The sequence below is a fragment of the Columba livia genome, chromosome 8 (genome assembly GCF_036013475.1).
Source record: "Columba livia isolate bColLiv1 breed racing homer chromosome 8, bColLiv1.pat.W.v2, whole genome shotgun sequence".
In the NCBI taxonomy this organism is placed as follows: Eukaryota; Metazoa; Chordata; class Aves; order Columbiformes; family Columbidae; genus Columba; species Columba livia.
In genome coordinates this window covers 13,314,659-13,334,200 of record NC_088609.1, presented here as the reverse complement: position 1 = coordinate 13,334,200, position 19,542 = coordinate 13,314,659, and the positions used below count along the sequence as shown (strand labels likewise).

At 39.3% G+C, this 19,542-nt stretch overlaps 1 protein-coding gene across 48 annotated transcripts in view; it reads right to left on the bottom strand.

Annotated features, from left to right (window-relative positions):
- DAB1 (DAB adaptor protein 1) overlaps nt 1-19,542 on the bottom strand; it is a 436,898-nt gene that overhangs the window by 35,971 nt on the left and 381,385 nt on the right. For 22 of the 48 annotated variants that reach the window (XM_065070989.1, XM_065070993.1, XM_065070980.1 and 19 more), the window contains 2 exons: nt 3,192-3,323; nt 2,450-2,569 (listed from right to left, as the gene is read on the bottom strand). The exons of 6 other annotated variants lie outside the window; for them this stretch is intronic. In XM_065070989.1, coding sequence (XP_064927061.1) covers nt 2,450-2,569; nt 3,192-3,323 — 252 coding nt within the window. Of the gene's footprint in view, nt 1-432; nt 499-1,830; nt 1,870-2,449; nt 2,570-3,191; nt 3,324-19,542 lie in introns of all 48 variants that reach the window. 20 more of the 48 variants (XM_021295514.2, XM_021295492.2, XM_065070963.1 and 17 more) reach the window with 1 other exon arrangement.

Here is a 19,542-nt window from a genome sequence, read left to right as displayed (position 1 = left end):
CCACTGAGAGCTCTTAGGTTTGCTCAGTTATTTCCTTGGTTAGCCAGAAAGAAGAACAGTACCATCAAAATGTCCTTCTAAGAACTGCTTGGATGGTCTGCCCTCTATCAAATTTCAGTATCCATTTTTTAGAATAGGTGTTTCAAAAAATTAACAGAAAAAAACAGAATTCACTATTCATCACCTTATATGGTGTACTCAAAAGTTTAAGACCTTTCATGAGTTGACAAAGTTAATAAAATTTGCAGAAGCTGAAATGACAAACAACAGAAAAATCACACCGAGCCTGGCAGATTATTCATGTCATCAGAATGAAATGTCAGACATTTTTGTGATGAATGAGAACTAATAAAAGTGAACTATATATGAAATGTACTTTACTAAATGCTTGCAATTGTTGCAATGAAAACACCGAAGTTAGCGATTTTATACCTGATAAATGTTTTCTTCCGTTTCAGGCTCACGGATCGGCTCGTGTCCAGCCTCAAACACAATGTACTATGACACCAGCCGCCAGAGAGGAAAAGTCAGAGATGAAACAGAAGGGAAAAAGGCGATTTGGAATTCCACGTAAAAACATAGGCAGGCATTAAAGAAACAAGTTCAAAGTACAGGCTGGCAGCAGGACAACCCATTTGTTGGAAAGTGCAGAGTAAGGTTGTTTCATATTTCATAAACCAGCAGTGAATAGACCTAAATCTCCCCTAATGATCATTAGAGCAACTTCCTAATTCTTTCTCACTAGGGAGACTGCCTGTGGCCCAATATTAATTTTCTGAAGTCAACGTGAACATTGCCTCTTTTACATAATGGCAATTATTTCCACATATATTTATTATCTATGAATAAAAAAAGCTAAATTTGAACTGGAAGAATAGGCTGGTGCTCATGTAACAGGCCACATGCAAAAGGCTGTCACAACACTTTTCCTTTTCAGGTTCTTGCTTTATTGTGAAGAGCACAAAGTAAGACTCCTGACATTACAAAAGCCGAACAGTAATTTAGGGCATCCTAATTCTTATCATCTTTCTTGCTGCACCTTAGGCACTGTTCAACATTCACTAATGGTTGAATCACTTTCTTTTAGTGTGCCTCCCACTGACATGCCTAAGTGGAAGAACACAGAATCTCCAGGAAAAAAAAAGGTAAACTATAATCTATTTTGTTTCAGCACAAAAACACGAGAGCAAAATTACATCTTTTTCTTCTTCACACTTAGTAGGATATTGGACATGAATATATTGACATCTTTCTGATAATCGCCTTCGCTCCCAGACATTTTGCTTGGATAAAACAAGACTTAAATTTCAGATCTCTTATTAAACCACAGTTCAAATGGCAACAAGGGAATGTGTTACAACATCAATTCCACTGTAGGTTTTTTTATTCCAAATATTCACCCTCTGAATTAAATTCCGGCCCCATAGAAGCCAAAACCAAAATGTCAATTTATTACTATTGGAACAAGATGTTATTGTCTTTATTCTCAAAGTCATTCCCTTTTTAGTTGGAGTTTATATTAAAAAGTGATGCCAAATCTCATTTGGAACTTAAAATCTGGAATCACAAGCCACATTTTAGGAAATATTTACAAAATATTTAACCTGATATATTCTATAACTAAAATATTCTATTCCATACAGATATATTGTGCCAGGACTTACAGCTTTATCTCTAAATATTCTACTTTCTGTAAAAATTTGCAAGTTTCTCATAAGACCTTTCTCAGTAAATTTCAAAACATCTTGTTAAAAGTTTTGGCTGTGTTTGAAGATAATATGTTATCTAATCATTTCTGAAACTCCAAGGCCATACAGCTTCAGAAATTACCTGGTATACAGGATCTTCTACATCTTCTTCCAAAATTGTCTACAGCAAAGTAAGAGGACAGGCAGTAAAAGCAAAGAACATAAACAGTAGAGATAAAAGAACTGTACTGAGAAATTGAAGGACAGCAAAGAAATAAGTAAACTGGGCAGGTAGGTATGTAGTTTTCATTCTTTAGCATACAGATAAAGTCACATTATTGTTCAAAGTAACTTTATTAAGTTTCATCCGAGTTTAACAATCTGCACCTTATTCGATTTGATTCCAATACACGCATTCAGAAGTATGTTGAATCTTCCCTAAATTATAAGACTGTTTAAAACCTGACTTACAACACACTGACCATTAAAACTTTCCTTCTGCATTAGAAGAAACACTATGGGGGAAATGAACAGAACATTTCCAGTAGCTAAACACATTCATCATGCCCCAAGTGATCGCTTTCATCACTGTTTAATCCTACTTCTGAGCTCACGATGGCTGTTGCGTTCATATTTGTCCGTTTGAAGCTAGCACCAGTCAAACCCATTGCTGAGGATGCTCAGTGCCTCTTTGGAGCAACTTTTGGGGGATACGCCAAACCACATTTTTTCTTGGCAGTAGTCTAAGCTTATGCGTGTACCTGGTATACCGCTTGTTCACACTGTTTGTCCTTTTGTGCCTTTTTTTCCATTTCTTCCCTTTGTTTCAGTTCATAGATGAGCTGAAACAGGTCTCGCAAATCCAGAATTACAGGCTCAGCCTATGGAAGCAAAAAAAGGAAAGAGAGTTTCTATGTGGGAAATATACTCCTCTTATCCCATCCTACTGATAGAGCAGTTACAGCATCTCCACAATCAGAGAGAACTGCATCCACATTTAATTTCTACCTTAGCATCCAGGCTCAGGTTAATTTCTACCAAACTAACTGTATTTGCAAATTAATTATAATTATGAATATAAAAGGCGTTATTAATATAAAAGGTATATATATGAATATAAAATCACATATATTAGTGGTTTCTCACACAATGAAATTACAGTAAACTATATGCAAAGTAGCTCTTTGGTATCTATTACTTTCTACCTAGATGAGTATAGGGATATAAACAAACCTATTTGTTTCCAGGCTAGTTGAGTTGGAAAGGAAAACAGAAACTGATTATAAAAAAAAAAAATACATAATGAAAAGTCAGAAAGAGTGAAAAACATTCCCTTTTTCCCAAGCTGTTTTCATTAATTTGCTATTTAAGAACATCTAAGCAGACTCTTGTGACAACTCTAAGCACATAAACAATCTTGTATTGGCCTCTTGAACTGCTTCTTATGAACTCAGCTTTTCTATTGAGTTGCGCTGTACAAAATGACAGTCATCTGATACTTACTGCCTGGGCTGTTTTTATTGCCACAAATCTGTGATTTCCCTCCTTTCCACATACATATCCAAACGCTCGATGGTCTGTGATATCCTTTGCGATGTATGAAATTTCATGAACTGCATGGTGGTGCTGTAATAGCTATTAAAAAAAACCAAACCACAGTAAGAAATATCCATCAAAATGTTCCATTAAAAAGCTGTACGATTTCTTTTTCATCAATGCTTTATCTGGATCTCAACAGCCCCATGAAATTAAAACAAACATACATAACCTGGTATCAAAATCAATTAACATCTGAACTCTCTAAGATTATTCTCTTTTCATAATCTAGCCAAACTCGACTTGCTTTAATAATTTGACTAAAATCTTCAGCTGAATAATTTTTTTTGTATCTTTTGATGAGATACAATTCAACAGAAAATACCATGCTATCTGGCTACTACCTACATAGCATCCTAGGTATGGAACCAATATTAGTGGGTATATAAAAGCAGCAGCAGCAGCACCTGTAGCTTCATACAGGGTGAGCCCGGGTACAGACAGACGTGCAGGGGCTGCAGAGCCAGAGCTGAGATATCCAACCTTGGTAAGAACCAGCACCAGACTTGTTTCATCTCTGCAACACTTCCCATCAGCCAGCAAGCCATATTCCATTTAAAGCAGTAGCAGAACTCCACAAACGTATTTTTCCCAGAAAATTCATGGAAATGCACTTACCTAACTTGACAACAATGCTAAAGGCAACAGTTGACATTTAATTTAAAATCCCACTTTGGTTAACTGTAATAACAAAAAGACTCAATTTTGTTTTAAATGCATGAGCAAAACTCTCCCCAGAGTGGGGACATGAATCTGAGACTCCTAGAGACATGTCCTGGAGTGCCAGCAGCTTTGTCACTTTGGACTAAGTAGTATTTTACTACCAAAATAATATTTAAATATTTCTACTTAAAATAATGTCCTTGAAAAGTTTATCTAAACCAATCTATTAGTTTAGATTTCTACCTTCTGATATATTGACCTGCTCTTTTATCATCTAGGGATAATGCTATTTATGAGAGCAGGCAAAGCTTCATGGAGAATTCTTTTGAGGTCCAGACTCCTGCTGGTTTGGAGAAAAGCACATTTTGAAAATCAGCATGGTATCCAGGCAATCTCTAAACAACCTGTTATTTTTGGAGGTTGAAAAAACATTTTAAAATTCAAAATTGGAAAAGATGTGCATGTGTAGAAGCAAAAAGGCTGAGTGCATGCAGGGCAAGTGACAAACGATGAGAATTCAGGAGAACATGGACTGAAATTTAAAAGGAGAGGCAGCACATAAGAGACAGACAACTACATATGAAACAAAAGAGTGGACGTTTTTTACTTTCACTTCACAGTAAATGATTCCTAACTTCCCAACATCGAGATTGCTTGCTCGTAGTAAAATGGAAGTGTTGCCATTGACTTTGGGCTGAACGCGGCTGAGCTGAAGGTGCGCTTCAGACTCTCCCAATGTGTTAAGCGTTTAAAATTAATGATGAGATCTTACTTAGATAATACAAGGATATTGATTTATCAGGTTTTTCTGAAAACTAAGTTGCATGCTATCTGTTACAATGAAATGAAATGTTCCCATCTCTCTATTCTGCATATGACAGGGAGCGTTATCTCTGGCTTCTATTAAATCAAAGTTCTTTGACATTGCTTTATTGATTGCAAGACAGCGTTTTGCACTGAAATTAAACTGTGATCAGATTTCTTCCTCATGGAATTAAATTTGAAGATCACTCTACCATGGAAAAGTATCACCCACAATGTAAGACAGCAGATGGAGACACTCCGATTTATTTGGGAACCCTCATTAACCGTTCAAAAATCATTACATTTTTAATGGTTATGATATTTTACATACTGTATCAATAGATGTACAAATTAAGTAAAGGTGACTGCAACATTAACCTTTCACATATTTTATGGTATGGAGTGTTTAGCAAGAGTTTTTCATTTGTTTGAGGGATGCTGAGTTGGAACATATACATGAAATGCAATGTTGCATACACACATCTGTACTCAAATGTAGCTACAAGCATTCCTTCAAACCTCTATTTTCACAGCCTTGATCTAATGTGTCCTTTCTACACATTCCAATGCTTGATTCCCATCATTATTTAAGGAACACCTGATTCTTTGCTCATTGTAAAGCAGAAATGAGACTCTTATTGCAATCAGTAGAGATTTACCATGATAAAATGCAAGACCAGAACTGCACCTTTTCTGTAAATCTGTGTTCTAAGGATCAGCCTGATGCCCTGCACAGCCCTTCAGAGCAGCAAGACATGCAGGAGAGCACAGGACAGCAGAAGGGACAGCATGGGGAGAAACACCGTCTCATCCAGCTATCCAACAGAAACCCAGAACTCAGACTACCTATAAATACAAGGTCTTTGCATGTTCTGATTAGATTTGCACCTGGTGCATTCTCACAGATTAATCTGTCCCACAAAATGAGACAATCCAACAGAAATGGCACCTTTCCCTCAGTTTGTAACCGCTCACATGTAGCCACCCCCTCGAGATACTTGATATAAACAGTTCTGAAAGGAAAAGAGACAGAAGCCACAGAAGATTGCTTCTAGCAGAACTGCTGCTCAGTGCTCAACAGCCAACATTCACAAGCAATCTGCCCCCTATGATATTTTTTTACATATCTTCAAGGTTTTCCCATGGCTTCACCCTGTCTCTAGTAGGTCAGAAGCATATAAAAGAATTTTTTCATATGACACCCCCATATGCCCATGCTGATGGGTTTCATCACACACTATTTGATGTTTTTACTGTATCTTTGCTGAGTGCTGCTACGAGCCATTTACCAATTCATAAGTGAGGTATCAAATTGTTTTGGAGGGCTGCAGTAGGACAGAACAAATTATAGACGAGACTTAATTTATATTATAGTTCAATACAGTCAATTAAATATTGCACAGATTAGAAAGTAATTTAACATTTAAGCTTCAGTTGTTAAAAAAATCCACCGTACATAGCCTCCAAATTATTTCAGGTCCCCTGTGACTCTAATCACTGTTGCAAACATTGAGGTTTTTAAATGCAAGCACAGATAATGTTTCACAATGGATAACTAAAACAGCCCTGTGATGCACAAATCCTCCTTTTTAGGCTAAACATGATGTCATGATTATATTTTATTCAGACACTAGAAAGCTTTTTCCTGGTGTTAAAGAAGTCCAAAACATCCCCATTCACCAAGGCTGCCGTCCTCCCTCTCCCCCTTAAGTTTGCTCCAGTCTCTCCCACCAGCCATTATTTTCTCTCCTTTTTTACATCCTACTGCCTGCTTCTCCTCTTTCCCCAGGTTGCTCCCTGTACATCACACTGAATTGATTCAGCTGCCTCTGAGATCTGTAGCGTTTCTAATTTTCCTCAGGCTGCTTGGCACCTATCATAAATTTTTTCACCCCTTATCCTCATCTTGCCCCTTTATTTCCATGCTGTAGCCTCCAGTGCCACTAAATCAATTAAGTCAATCAATTAAGTACTTGGAGGGTCCAGCAATCATGTCAAATATGTGAGTTAGATGGCATGAGAAAGTCACTGCTTTACTATCGCTATTTCTCTTTTAATGAGGTTGTCTATTTAGTGGAGCCTGGGGCACAGTGTTAAGAGCCACAACAAAATAATATCCTGCAAGCTGCAAAGCCTCCCATAAATGCTGCCCCACCGAACGCAGGAAGCATGTATCAGACAATATCATATCTACAAGGACAAGTTTCACAGGGATTTAAGTTGTGCAGCCTTTCACCTTGAATAACTAAACAGTGAGCCCATTTTCAGAGAGGTGCCGCTGTTTTAATGTCCATGTCAACACTGGGGTTGTATGTGACAGACACGGCCCAAGCATCCTCTGCATTTCTATTCCTCTCTATTCACCTCTATCACATTTGAATAAGAGACAGCACATTTTAAGTGTCACGTAAATCTCCCCAAACATCAAAAAGTGACTCACTAAACTGCAAAATCCTTAATGGATTCATAATAAAATAACTTTATGGACTATAGTTTCAGTCATGCTGCTGTCTACCTGCAAGTCCTCCGTACTCCCACTGATGTTGTGATTGCTCAGCAGCACATTAGGAAATCAGGACCTGTACATTTAGGAAGATCACTGAACAAATCATGGAAACTAAACCTAACGTGGAAAATTACAGCAACACCCTCACAACAAGCTTAGCAAGCCAGAAGCACAATAGTACACTGACCATTATTCACTGCAACACATTAAGTGAAAACAATGAATTGCGAAACACGTGAGTGGTTCAGAGATGAATTTTATCTCGCTGCTGCAAGAAAGGCTGGAGTGGTACAGGTGTGTGTCTCCTCTGCTACACCTGTGATACTGCTGTGCTCCCTGACAGTGCTAAGATGTTCATACCACAGCACTTTGTCACACGTTCTTCTTTCTTACAACATCCTGAGGTTTGCAGGGATCATGAGGACAGCAACTGGTCGCAAACATTTCTCTAGTTGCCCAGGTTTGTGGCGCAATGCTTCTCTGCTGTTTCACTGAACTTAGTGTCTGGAGCTGCTCATCTCCATCACCACCAACAGTCCAAATACATGCTTAAGGAGCAGACATGAAAACACCTGAATTCCCTACAGTTGCTGATTCAAATTCCAGACCTATCTAGTTTTATAACTTTCAGCCAAGGATGGAGAACAGTCTCCTGTATGTTGACAACTTAAAAAACCCCAAAACATCCAAATCTCCCAAAAACCATTGCTGGTATAGAAGTTTCCCTGGTACCCATTATTGATGCATGAACACCTGCTAAACAGTTGTGAACCTCTCAGCTTCCATTCCCCATACAGACAAGTGTTTCAATGGGACTGTGTACAGACAGTTTGGGGAACAAGTCAATGATCTCAAATGCCAGTGAAATGGAAAATGAATCAGTAAATCGTATTTGCCCGTGTTGTTTTCTGCAACTAAGTATGTGGGTGGCAGATAGGGTGGCAAAGCATCAGCCTGCCATGATATGTAGGGAACGAGCAGATGGGGGAAATGCAACAAGCCTTTCCCAACCACTGCTGCAATTTTCAGTTTAATCTGAAATAGCAAAGAGGAAGCAGCTTGGCGTGCTTCAGAGCTATAGTTACAAACAGCTCCAAACTCCCTGTGAATTGCTGCTGGACACAGCACAGAGCAGCCAAGAGCAGGGCTGGTGACAGAGCTCATCCACTCAAAAAGACAACTGCTTCCCCACTGCTACCAGTGTCTTCACCCACAGCCTTTCCTCTCCCTTCCTGGGGGTTCCTGGGCACTTGGCGCAGCACAAAAACATGCCAGAGGCAGCTAAACCCAACCTGATGAAGCTTTGCAACACACTTTGACAATTTATCACTGCTGACTCATTTCTCAATTAGTGACAGGCTGCTGCTGCAAGTCCTCCACCGGGCAGATGCTTTTTACCATCCTTTTTTTTTTTTTTTCCTATTACTTTGGCCTGTTTTCCAAAGATTAATACAAAAAAATTATTTGGATTTTGCTCCCATGGGTCAGAAAGTCAAGAGGCGAGAAATTCACCCTGGCCATATAAAACAACCAAGGATGTTTGAGGAAAGGAGAAAAGATAGCACTTACAAAAGAAACAGCTTTGGAAACTATGTGTCTAAACAAAAGGAAACAGGAAACATCATATTTCAAATCCAACACTCCTTTCCTGCCCTGATGAGTACCCAGTTGCATGTCCATGGGGAGAGCACTGCAGAATAAACAGTATATGACAGAACACAGTAATTTGGCTTACATGTGGTAGCGGACCTCTCAGAAGGCAGCCTTTAAGCATGTCTTCACAATGAGAAGGGAATAAACCTGTCTAATCCCTGTGCTTCTTCTATACACACTGATTTTGAAGACAATAACATAAAGGAAGAATTTTCCAAGTGCCAACTTCTAAAAGGTGTTTTGTGCACAAGCTTTGCAATAAAAACACTTGGCACAGGAAGTACATTTTCAAATTATATGCACATCAGAGCATGGTCCATGCATCACAAACAGGCATGTAAAATATGGTGCTGATAAAAAACATAATTGAGACAGATTTAGTCCCAGTTATCACAGACTCAGTCCCTCTAGGGGGTCAGCCATCTGGCTGTGACACACCAAAGCACCCAAAAGATATGTAAATTTCATTTCCTCTTAATAGCAATAATAGTAATAAAGTCTTAAGAGCCATTTTCTTCAACAACTGAGGAGACTGAAGCAAAAAAACAGATTATGTGACTCCCCAGGCTTACGTGGCAACGTGCAGCTGAGTCAGGAAGGACAAAAGTCAGTGAGTATAATCGTATGTGTAAGGATAAGCACGTCTTCAAGAGAAGTGCTAGACTAAGCTCAATCTGTACACTCCAATTCATCCTATATATAGACAAGCACTTAGAGAAAATACCCCAGGTGGGAGCCTATTTGGTTGCACTCGGGAAAATAGTTTAAAAGGGTACTTCAGCCTCAGCTAGAATCTGAAATCTTCCTTACCATTTCCTTTGCTGATGAAAAAAGTCTCCTGCTCCTGCCTGTATCTTACCTGAGGAGCGAGAGCAAAGCGGAGCGTCCTTGTCTGTGCCTCCTGTCACAGGCACACGCAGCGATGCTCTCGACCGGTCTGGAGTTGTCCTCACCCGAGACCCCCAATATACTCTGGGAGTCAATTAAGTCAGTGCGACTTAACTTTGCCCAGCACAGCAGTCTAATTGTGATTAATGGATCTACGATATTGAGCTAGCTGGATGTTCCAAGAACCTAATTTGTGGAAGAGAACACCACTAAGGTAATAAACTTCTGTCTGGCTCTCATAATTTGTAATAATGTCTGACAAAGACCAGACATGGATTTAGTTATTGTTCATTGTCTTACGAAGCAAATGCTAAGTTGCTCACACAGAAGATCCATTTATTAGATATATGAACTTGTGAAAGGCACAAAACAAAACTGGAACGCACACATGGCCAACTGCATATCTTCACTTCAAAGGCTTTTCAATTTTTTATTGCACCAGGAGTGAAAGTAGCTAGCTAAATCTAAACCCCTTGTCCAATTACTATTAATCCCAAGTTATATTTTAAATATGTACTTGGAAATATTGTTCCAGGACAAAGAAAATCCTAAAGGGCAAGGAAACATTTTCAGAGAGCTTTGAAAAAACAAATGTGCTACACTAAAGCCGTGATGCTGGACCTCCCATGAGTCTCATGCTATTTTCTTATTGCTTCTGCATCAGACAGAGCCATTGTTTTATCAGGATGGTTAAAACAAAGGATTGCACTGTGATGCCAAGAAGCAGCAAATCTGATCCTTCACACCAAAATCAATGGCCCCATTAGGCCATAATCAGCTCAGTAATGCAATACGGCCTTATACTGCAGCTGTATGGGACCACCTATAGACTATAATACATTGCTTTACCTTGCCATGTCACTATTTTGATGTGGTGTACAAGCAGTAATACTTGCCTATACGGATATTATATTCTTTGGCATGGCAGCTACCCAGTGGTCACTGCTGGGTTTCCAGGGCTGATGAAACACATCTGTCCAAATGTATTCCCTCTTAGCACCCACCTCATCATCTTCTGTAAAATGCGCAGTAGATCAAAAGAGCCATAAACATGCCAATATCGCCCCTCTGCTCTCAAGCCAGAGCTTGTATACAGCCAATGCACAGCAACAGGCACCTCTGACCGTGCCTTTTATTTTTTCCTGATATACTGTGAAGCTTCTAAGACCCTTATTGATTATATCTTGAATTTGAGGGAGTACAATATTCAGCAAAGAGACAGTTCATTAAAGTATCAGTGAACCTCTCAATATTTTTACTGCATTTTGTTTCTTCACACCAATATTCCTCACCTACTGAAATGCTTCAGATTTACATGAACAGTACAAGAAATTTCTTTGTACAACTCCAACGAACTATGGATTTAGTTTTTTTACTTTAACTGTCTCAGATCTTAACAGCATCAGGTTCAGCATTATAACCCACCCTCCTCTTGCAGCATTGTGATTCAAAAAACTCATCACTGAAAACCAGCCTCTGATTCTCTCAATTTGCCATGCAAACCCTATAAAGCAGAGCTTGCCAAGATCACAAAAGCATCACTCATCTGAAAATACTAAAATTTAAGTTGCACTGAGTCAAACAGCTACTTTCTTTAACCATAAATCTACTTCCATGACATTACAAACTTTCCTGGAAAAGAAGAAAAAGGACAAGAGGGATTTATTCTATATTTATCTATCTGTCTCTCAGATACTCATACCAATTTAATGAGACTCTAAAGGGGGCTGAGGGAAAGCATATGTACAGAGAAGAATGAGAATAGAAAAGGACTCTGAATTCACAAACCGTGTATAACCAGTATGTCATGTTCACAAGCCAAATGAAAATGAAAGCAAAAAAGTTGAGAAGTTCACACGACACAATGTTTTGTATCCTTCAAATACAAACATGATTTCATAATCAGAAATAAACCGAAGCATACAAGCAAGAAATCCTGGGCTACAAAATGACAGTTTGGTTTCAAGTAAAGAACTGGACAAAATCCACTCTAGCCCAACTCTTCATCTCTAACGGCTTCGTTTTCTAGTGGCCAACATATAGATAGATATACAGTATCGGCTAAAGGAGATATCCTGAAATGGCCCCTACCACAGACATCAGTATGGTTATGAGACACACTTGAGTTTTCCTTTCCATACCACAAATAAGCTTTCCTTCCTGGGATCACCCTTCTCTATTACTACTTTTGCCAGAATTCGTTATCATGAGAAATCCTCCTGGTTCTCAGCAGAGATGTCTCAGCTGCTGGACGTTCTTCCCGAAGCAAAACTGGCCTGTGAAGCTATGGCAGACTTTTTGAAAAGACTAAGGAACATCCTCTGTCAATGCTGTAAGATCTCGGATTATTCCGTAACCGGAGGTGTGCAATCACAGAGCTTTATAACAACACTTGTGTTGAAGGAGCCCGACGGCTGTTGATGGACTCAGTGAACCTGCAAGTTTGCAGAAGATGACTCTGGAGCGATGAGCTCTACCATTCAGAGATAGTACTTTAACTACCTATCCTGGTCACAAAGACCATGTCATTTTATTTCCAGTCTTCCTAAAAAAAGAGAGAAAACCTCTTCCTTTGAGTTATAGTTGCATGTAAAAACTAACTTCAGATAACCCCATAGATGTGCTGCTCCTTCATTTGTTCAGGTCCCACAACAGACATTTAACTTAGGACGTAAAACATCTGTAGCAACACAGCGAGTGTGTGCAGTACTTGAGCCCTAAGATAAGAATAAAACAAAACATAAAAGGCAAACCTCAAAGGGACTCTTAAGAACACAATTTTTGGCTCAATTTCTTTTTCTTTCCCCCCCTGCATTATCCCGAGGTGGGAATTTCTGGAGTTATACTCAGTAGATGCCTGGCACATTGTGTGTCAACAGTTCTATGTTTCAACTCGGGCAATGGAGAGTATTTAGTTCTGCCCTGGTACCCTCCAAAAGGGAGCCCTGAAGCTCCCATTTGCACATTTTAATGCCCAGAGTTGTTTCTTCCATGCTCATTTTTATGTAAAAGCAGGACAAATGTTTGGTTTTAGTCTTCTCCTGCTAACCAAAATCTCCAAAAGTAAGCTTTGTTTAAAGAGCCTGCACACAGACCTAGCCCAGCAGAGAGCATGGCTCAATTGTGTTTACTCTCTTCTTTCCTTGCCTTGCTCTGCTGTCCTGGCAGCGGGTGTCACGCAGTGTCTGCCATTCAGAAAAGCTGCCTGGCAGCGCTGCCCTCGCCTTCGACTTAATGCCCACAGTAGAGCCCTTTACAGCATGGGTGCTGGCTTGTTTCTGCTAGTTATGCCTTTAGTTCTCTTCCACCCTTTACAACTTCTGTGCATGGGATGTCTTCTTCTCGTAATCAAAAATGAACCTCCTCATTACTTCACACTCAGCACTGCTCAGCACTAAGCCTTGCACATGCACAGGTTACGCTCTCGTGTTCTTTATACTTTAAAATACTTCCGAATTCCTGTAACCTTCACAGGAGTGCATTTGGCTAATGAAAGATCGCATAAGGCTATAAAATGTCCTCCGAACCAACTCAGCCTTTTTAAATGCAAGGACACAATAAAAAAAAAAAAAAAGAAAAAAAAAAAAAAAAGAAAAAACAAAAAGATTCAGATCCATATATTCAGATCCATATTTTGTCTACCTAAAAAGAAAAAAAAAAACACTCAGAGGTATGCAGAGCTGGGGCTGGGAGCCATATATGGTATTTTCAGATACCTAGCCTTCTCACTTGCTTTAAATATCAAAGCACTCAAATTAATTAGTGCTTGTCCTCACCTAGTGCACACCCTTCGCTGGAAGTACAACAATGCGGAGTTAGGATGGGAACCACAAAGGATTAAAAAGCATTAACGGCAAGCCAGAGTCCATTAAACGCTGCTTTTTCTAGAGGAGTGCTAGAATGTAGGGACACGTTAGGCACTGCTGTAATTTCACCATTACCACCAGGTGCAGGGTAGCACGACGGGAGATGCTGTTCCAGCCCTTAGGCTCCAAGACATGAGGTTGCCTGCATGCTGAGCATACAGTGCATAAACCAGAAAGGTTATGAGCACTGTTACTTCATTTAGGAAGCCAACTTTTATGCACAGTTATTTATATATTAAGCAAAGATCTCTTGGTATCTGAAATTTATTACTTATTCAACTGAAAGACAGGGCTAACAGCAGGTATTTGTGTTAACTGTTAACACATACGAGTATCCAGTGGCAACCACTGTCTTCCTCTTCTCCTTCCACAGGGCCATGTAGTACATAAACTAAGTGTAAGAAAAGGCATTTACTCATCCCCCTAGACTATCAGATTGAACAAAGGTCTTACCAGCTTCCCTGTAAAGACACAGATGTTCCTGAGGGCAGAATATCATGTGCTGATTTTATTGCCAATAGGCATCTATTACTATCATCCTGCAAACTCCAGGTAACTCTAAAAGTAAACCTTCCTGTAGTTTCCCTCTCCCAAACGTAATTTCTGTCCCTCGCATGTGACCTCAGCAATAGCAGAGGTTAAACAGCCTGCAAGTTAGCACAGGAATTCTGAAGCATGGGCAGTAGAATTGCTATTACCAGAGCAAACAGAAAATTACAGAGCAGCCCTACCAGATAAAACACACTGAATAGGAAGGAAAAAAATCACCAGCACACCTGGGGTGTAATGCTTCGCAGAATCTCCAAGGGAAAGGAACAGCAGATTTCAAATGGGGACGACACTCTCTGTTACAGCACCGGCTCCAGGTCCCCCACTGCTCTGCAGGGAGGTTTTGGTTCATCTCAGCCGTCCCCGCTATCATTATGTCAGCACTTCTTGTTCTAAATCCTTTCCTGAGCAGTTTGCAATCCAGCCATTTTAATTCTGTGTGTGCTGAAAATGGGCCTGAATTTTTTTTTCTAGTGTGTAATGCGTTAACCTGGCTCAAAAATATCAGTACTTGCAAGCAACAGCCCACCCTCATTCCCGTATTTTGGGTGCTTTTCTATAAGGAGAAGAAGGAATATGGCTCCACTAGAGCCAGTGGGATGACAATGTGGCTTTCATATCCTGGTTTATTTGTCCGAATCACAAAAGGGTAATGATTACAGAAAAAAAATCCCAACATAACTCTATACTTTTAGTCTTCTGCTGTGGGACAACACCTCATTGGAGGGATATAGTGCAGATCCAATATATTACGGGATGCATAATCATAGAATCATTTCAGTTGAAAGAGACCCTCAGGATCAGAGTCCAACCATAACCTAACTCTAGCACTAAGCCGTGTCCCTAAGAACCTCGTCTAAATGCCTTTTAAACCCCTCCAGGGATGGTGACTCCACCACTGCCCTGGGCAGCCTGTTCCAATGCCCAACAGCCCTTTCATGAAGAATTTTTTCCTAATATCCAATCTGAACCTCCCCTGGTGCAACTTGAGGCCATTTCCTCTTGTACTGTCACTTGCTGCTTGGGAGAAGAGACCAACAACAAACATTTTTATAACCAAAAGCTGATTTTTGAGTTTTCAGTAAAATTCAGCCAAATTCTGTTTAAGCATACCAAACATTAAAGCTAGACAAAATTGGAAGTGTTTACATAGTAATTTTTTTGCTACAACAGATCTGTAGACAGGTACCACCCCCCTCATATAGACTGGAGGCTAAACAGCAATTGCAAACATGCATATGGTGAGGTTGCCCATACCATAACACACAATGCGTATAGCAGCACCTCCCTTTCCTAAATCCATCTGGGGGTGCTTGGATTAAACAACAGCAGGCCATACACAGCCAAATGAGACCAACACTAGAGTCATAAAATCTAATTTGCTGCCTTTTTGAAAGCAATCAAATTTTTACCCTTTTCACACTGAAAAATACAACTATAACAAATTCCCACAAATTATTTCAGTTTGGATAAGACATCTGGAATAGCTTTATTTTATCTTCACACCAATTACCGGCAAAAATATTACAAGGCAGTTCCCACTGAACTCAGCTCTAGATCAGAGCATTTCCAGAGGAGAGGAAGGCAACATTTCAGCCCTCCTCCGTATGGCCAGCTGCTCAGTAGAAAGACATAAGGTTCATACCGAAGTTCCTGATCCCCAAACGCTCAGATGTCACGATGTGCAAAATCATATGTGAGTTTTGCCTTTTGGGATCTTTTCTTCCCATGGTGACAAACCTACATAATATATAAGGATTTTACAATCTTCATACAGCAATCTGGGCATCTATGGAATGCATCTCTATGAGCTTGTGGCTACTAAATATCCCTGTGGAGCACCCCAAACCATTCAAACTGTCTATGGTGCAGTTTGGAAGACCAATAAGAAATGAATTACAATAGTTAATAAGGAATGTAATTATGGAAGTAGTTTCTTATGACATTTACATTTTGCTAACTATCAAAAGTTATTTAGGAAATGTGCTATTGTTTCCCTTTTAAAGTATCACAAAGAATATAAATACCTTGTAGGAATAATATGCAGCATTTTTAAGTTCCCTACTCTGTCATATTCTAATTGGATATATTTATTGCATGTAGAACCGTAAATGTCTTAGTATTCATACTTATAAGTAGAAAGAAAAGAAACTGCCAAGTGACACCACAAGACTCCCAGCTGGCCAGAGGAATCTTTTGCAGGCAGAATCTGCAGACAATGCATAAAATCCCTGTAAGGCATAAGAATGGCCAGATACCACCATTTTCAAATGTACATGCAATATTTGACTTGGCTGTTTTTCAGTATGCTCTTTATTGTTATTACATAATATTTTTATCACTGTAGTCCCTAGAAGCCCTAAGTGTGGTCCAAGACCCAACTTTTCTTATGATAAATTGTTATAAACAGACAATTCTGCTAGAAATATGCATTAAAAGTTAATCCCAGAGAGTTTATCCTGTAATTTCAACCTTTGAAAGGTAATGGCCAGATGCTCCCTGGGACATCTCTGAGACACAGAACTGAAATAACTCCTCCTCAAAAACCCTTGGGCAAGGAGAAGGCCTTTGCATGGAAGTGTTTTAAGGAGAAATGTGAAGAAAAAGTAAGGGGGTACTGCATGAACATGTGCAAGGAATTCCTCCAAAGTATGACGGATAGCATTGGAAAAGGCTCAGAGTCATTTATGTGAAAACTGAATAAATGAATGATGAACAAAATAAATGAATGGAAGTTTGTGCTGTGGAATGACTCCTTGAAAGTGGACAAAGAGCAAAGACAGCCATGAAGAGCCTGGGAAAAAAAAAACAACAAGGCTATAGGTTGATAAAATAGAGAAGGCAGATTCAGTGTAGGAATGTAAAGAGAAGTGTGGCATGATCAAAAGAACAAGCTGAGACAGCAATCTCAGCAGTCACAATGGATTTCAAAAATAAAAGTCACATTTGTCAAGGACAAAAAAAGGATAACAATTGAGACACAAGATGAAGAGAGGCAGGGCTGGGTTTTAACCGTAAGCACAATAATAAATGCTGTATTTCAGAACAGTTAAGAAGAATCTGCAAGATCTGGATTTACCCTGGATGTGACAATCGAAAACGAGGTTGAGTCAAAAAAGGCTGCTGAGTTTACAGGGCTGAAAAATAGATGATGCTAATATTTTCCTCAGCACTCCAAAAACGAGGTCAGAGAAAGACCTTTGGGAATCAGGGTTAAAAGGCCCGGTTCAGCCATGTGAAGCTTGAACCGTTGGTTTAATATGTAAGGAAAGGACTGGAGAGACAGGTCAAGAATTGAACAGGAGACAGGACTGGTATAATTTGGTTTGATAGCATAATCGAATTTATATTTGCAACTGAAGTAACTGATTAAAAGCATAGCAGGAAAAGATATCAAGGACAGAGCACCTGGGAAATCCCAGATGAAAATTGCAGGAAAGAGAAATTACAAACGTGGGAGACCAGAGAAAGGACTTGAGTCAAAATCAGCTGATGAGTTAACAATGCTAACAAAACGCTCTGTCTGAGATCAACCATGAAGAGGAACTTTGGAAGATTAGCTTTGAAGAAATGAAGAGGACAAAACCCACCTCTGGGAGCTTCTGGCCTAGAACTGGAAGAAGCCCTGGGCACAGACCATTAACAATCTCCTGGCCAATACCACGCTCTGGCAAACACAAAAATTCAGTGAACTAATCGCACCATCCCTCCTGCTCGCAGCAGAGCAAGTACAGAGCAGATTAATTCCTTCCTTCATTTCTATTTTTAAATATTCAGAGATGCTCAGTGATAAAGACTTGACAGTTTGACATTTCATCTGCTCCAGCACACGTGCTTTAAGAAATAACTATAGTTCCATAATCGTACCTCGATTTCTGGTCAAAGATGCCAGAACCAACAGATTTCCAGTAAAGTCAAGAAGTACCTTTGGTACATTTTAAATGAGGTATCTTCTGCCAACAGCGAGAATTTTAATCTTGCTAAAATTTTCTTTCAGCCAAGTTTAGCTGTCCTGTTAGCAATCTATCAGCATAATTAACACTATCATTCACATCAAATGGAGAAGAGCAGCAAATAAAGGGGTTATCAGCACAAACCTGACAGAAGTCTCCAAACAAGCTGGAGAACTCTTTATAGAAACCTTAACAACATGTTTGAAAAATCTGTAACTACAAGGTTAAGAGACCTCAAAAGATCAAGAAGGTAGGCAAGACATAGGCATCTAAAACAGTGGTTGGATCCTATCGCAGCCATAATGTTGTCTCACTAGAACAATCTGAGGCCGGCAGGATTAGAACCAGCTGCTATAGGTGTTATTTATTTGGACATTGTTCAGAGATAAAGCAGAAGCACAGTCACTAGTTCTGTGGCCAGCATTAATGTGTAATTTTTTTTTTTGGTACAAAATGCTACAGATAAGGTCTCATTCCCCTTCCACGAAACAGGGAGGTATTCACCAAGTAACACCTTCTCAGGTAGGTAAAACCTGCTCTGCATGGGAGCCATATAATCTTCCTCAAAGACAACAAAAGTTAGAGTAAGGGATGCATAACAAGAATGGGAACAGATGATCAAAATGATACATGTATATTTATATATACAGTTTTCCTTCCTGGGTATCACCCTGACAGCCTGAAGAAAACGGCTACAGATTAAACTCATAAACCATGAGTAACACACTGCAACACTTCTCTACAATAGTGTAGCCCAATCAGACTTTTACAGTATTCCTAGAAATTATCCAAACCCACAGGCTGTGCCAAACCCTGTATTTTGCTAAAGACATGGGTCAACATCTCTAAAATATTAGCCAGTCCCTCCAAAGTATGGAATAAATAATGAAAAGAAAACTTGCTTTCAGGGTGCTGCATAGGACAAATTAAGAAAAATCAGTGACACAGCTACCATCTTCGTAAATTGGGTTACAATCCATCTGTTTAGGGTATTTCTCACAAATGAAACCAAACAAGATACTGATAGAAGTCTGTTACAATTTTTTTGGACAACTGCAGAGTCTAAATAAATATTTCACCTATAAAAATAGCTCATATAGACACATATTGCAGTATATTCCATCCATTTGCACACCCACAAGCTGATAATTCTTTACTTAAAACTAATTAGTATTTTTTTTTTTTGCTTTCATCATATTTCTCTTTCACATCATCTGGGTTTTCCATTAATATCACCAGGCTTTTGCAATTAGAAAGCGCATGAGTCTAGAAGTATATCTTGTTACATCAATACAGAAGAAAATGGTTTCCCAAGTATTTTACAGAACGTAATTATTATTTTTAAATACATTTTTGTAAAGTAACCTACAGTAAAC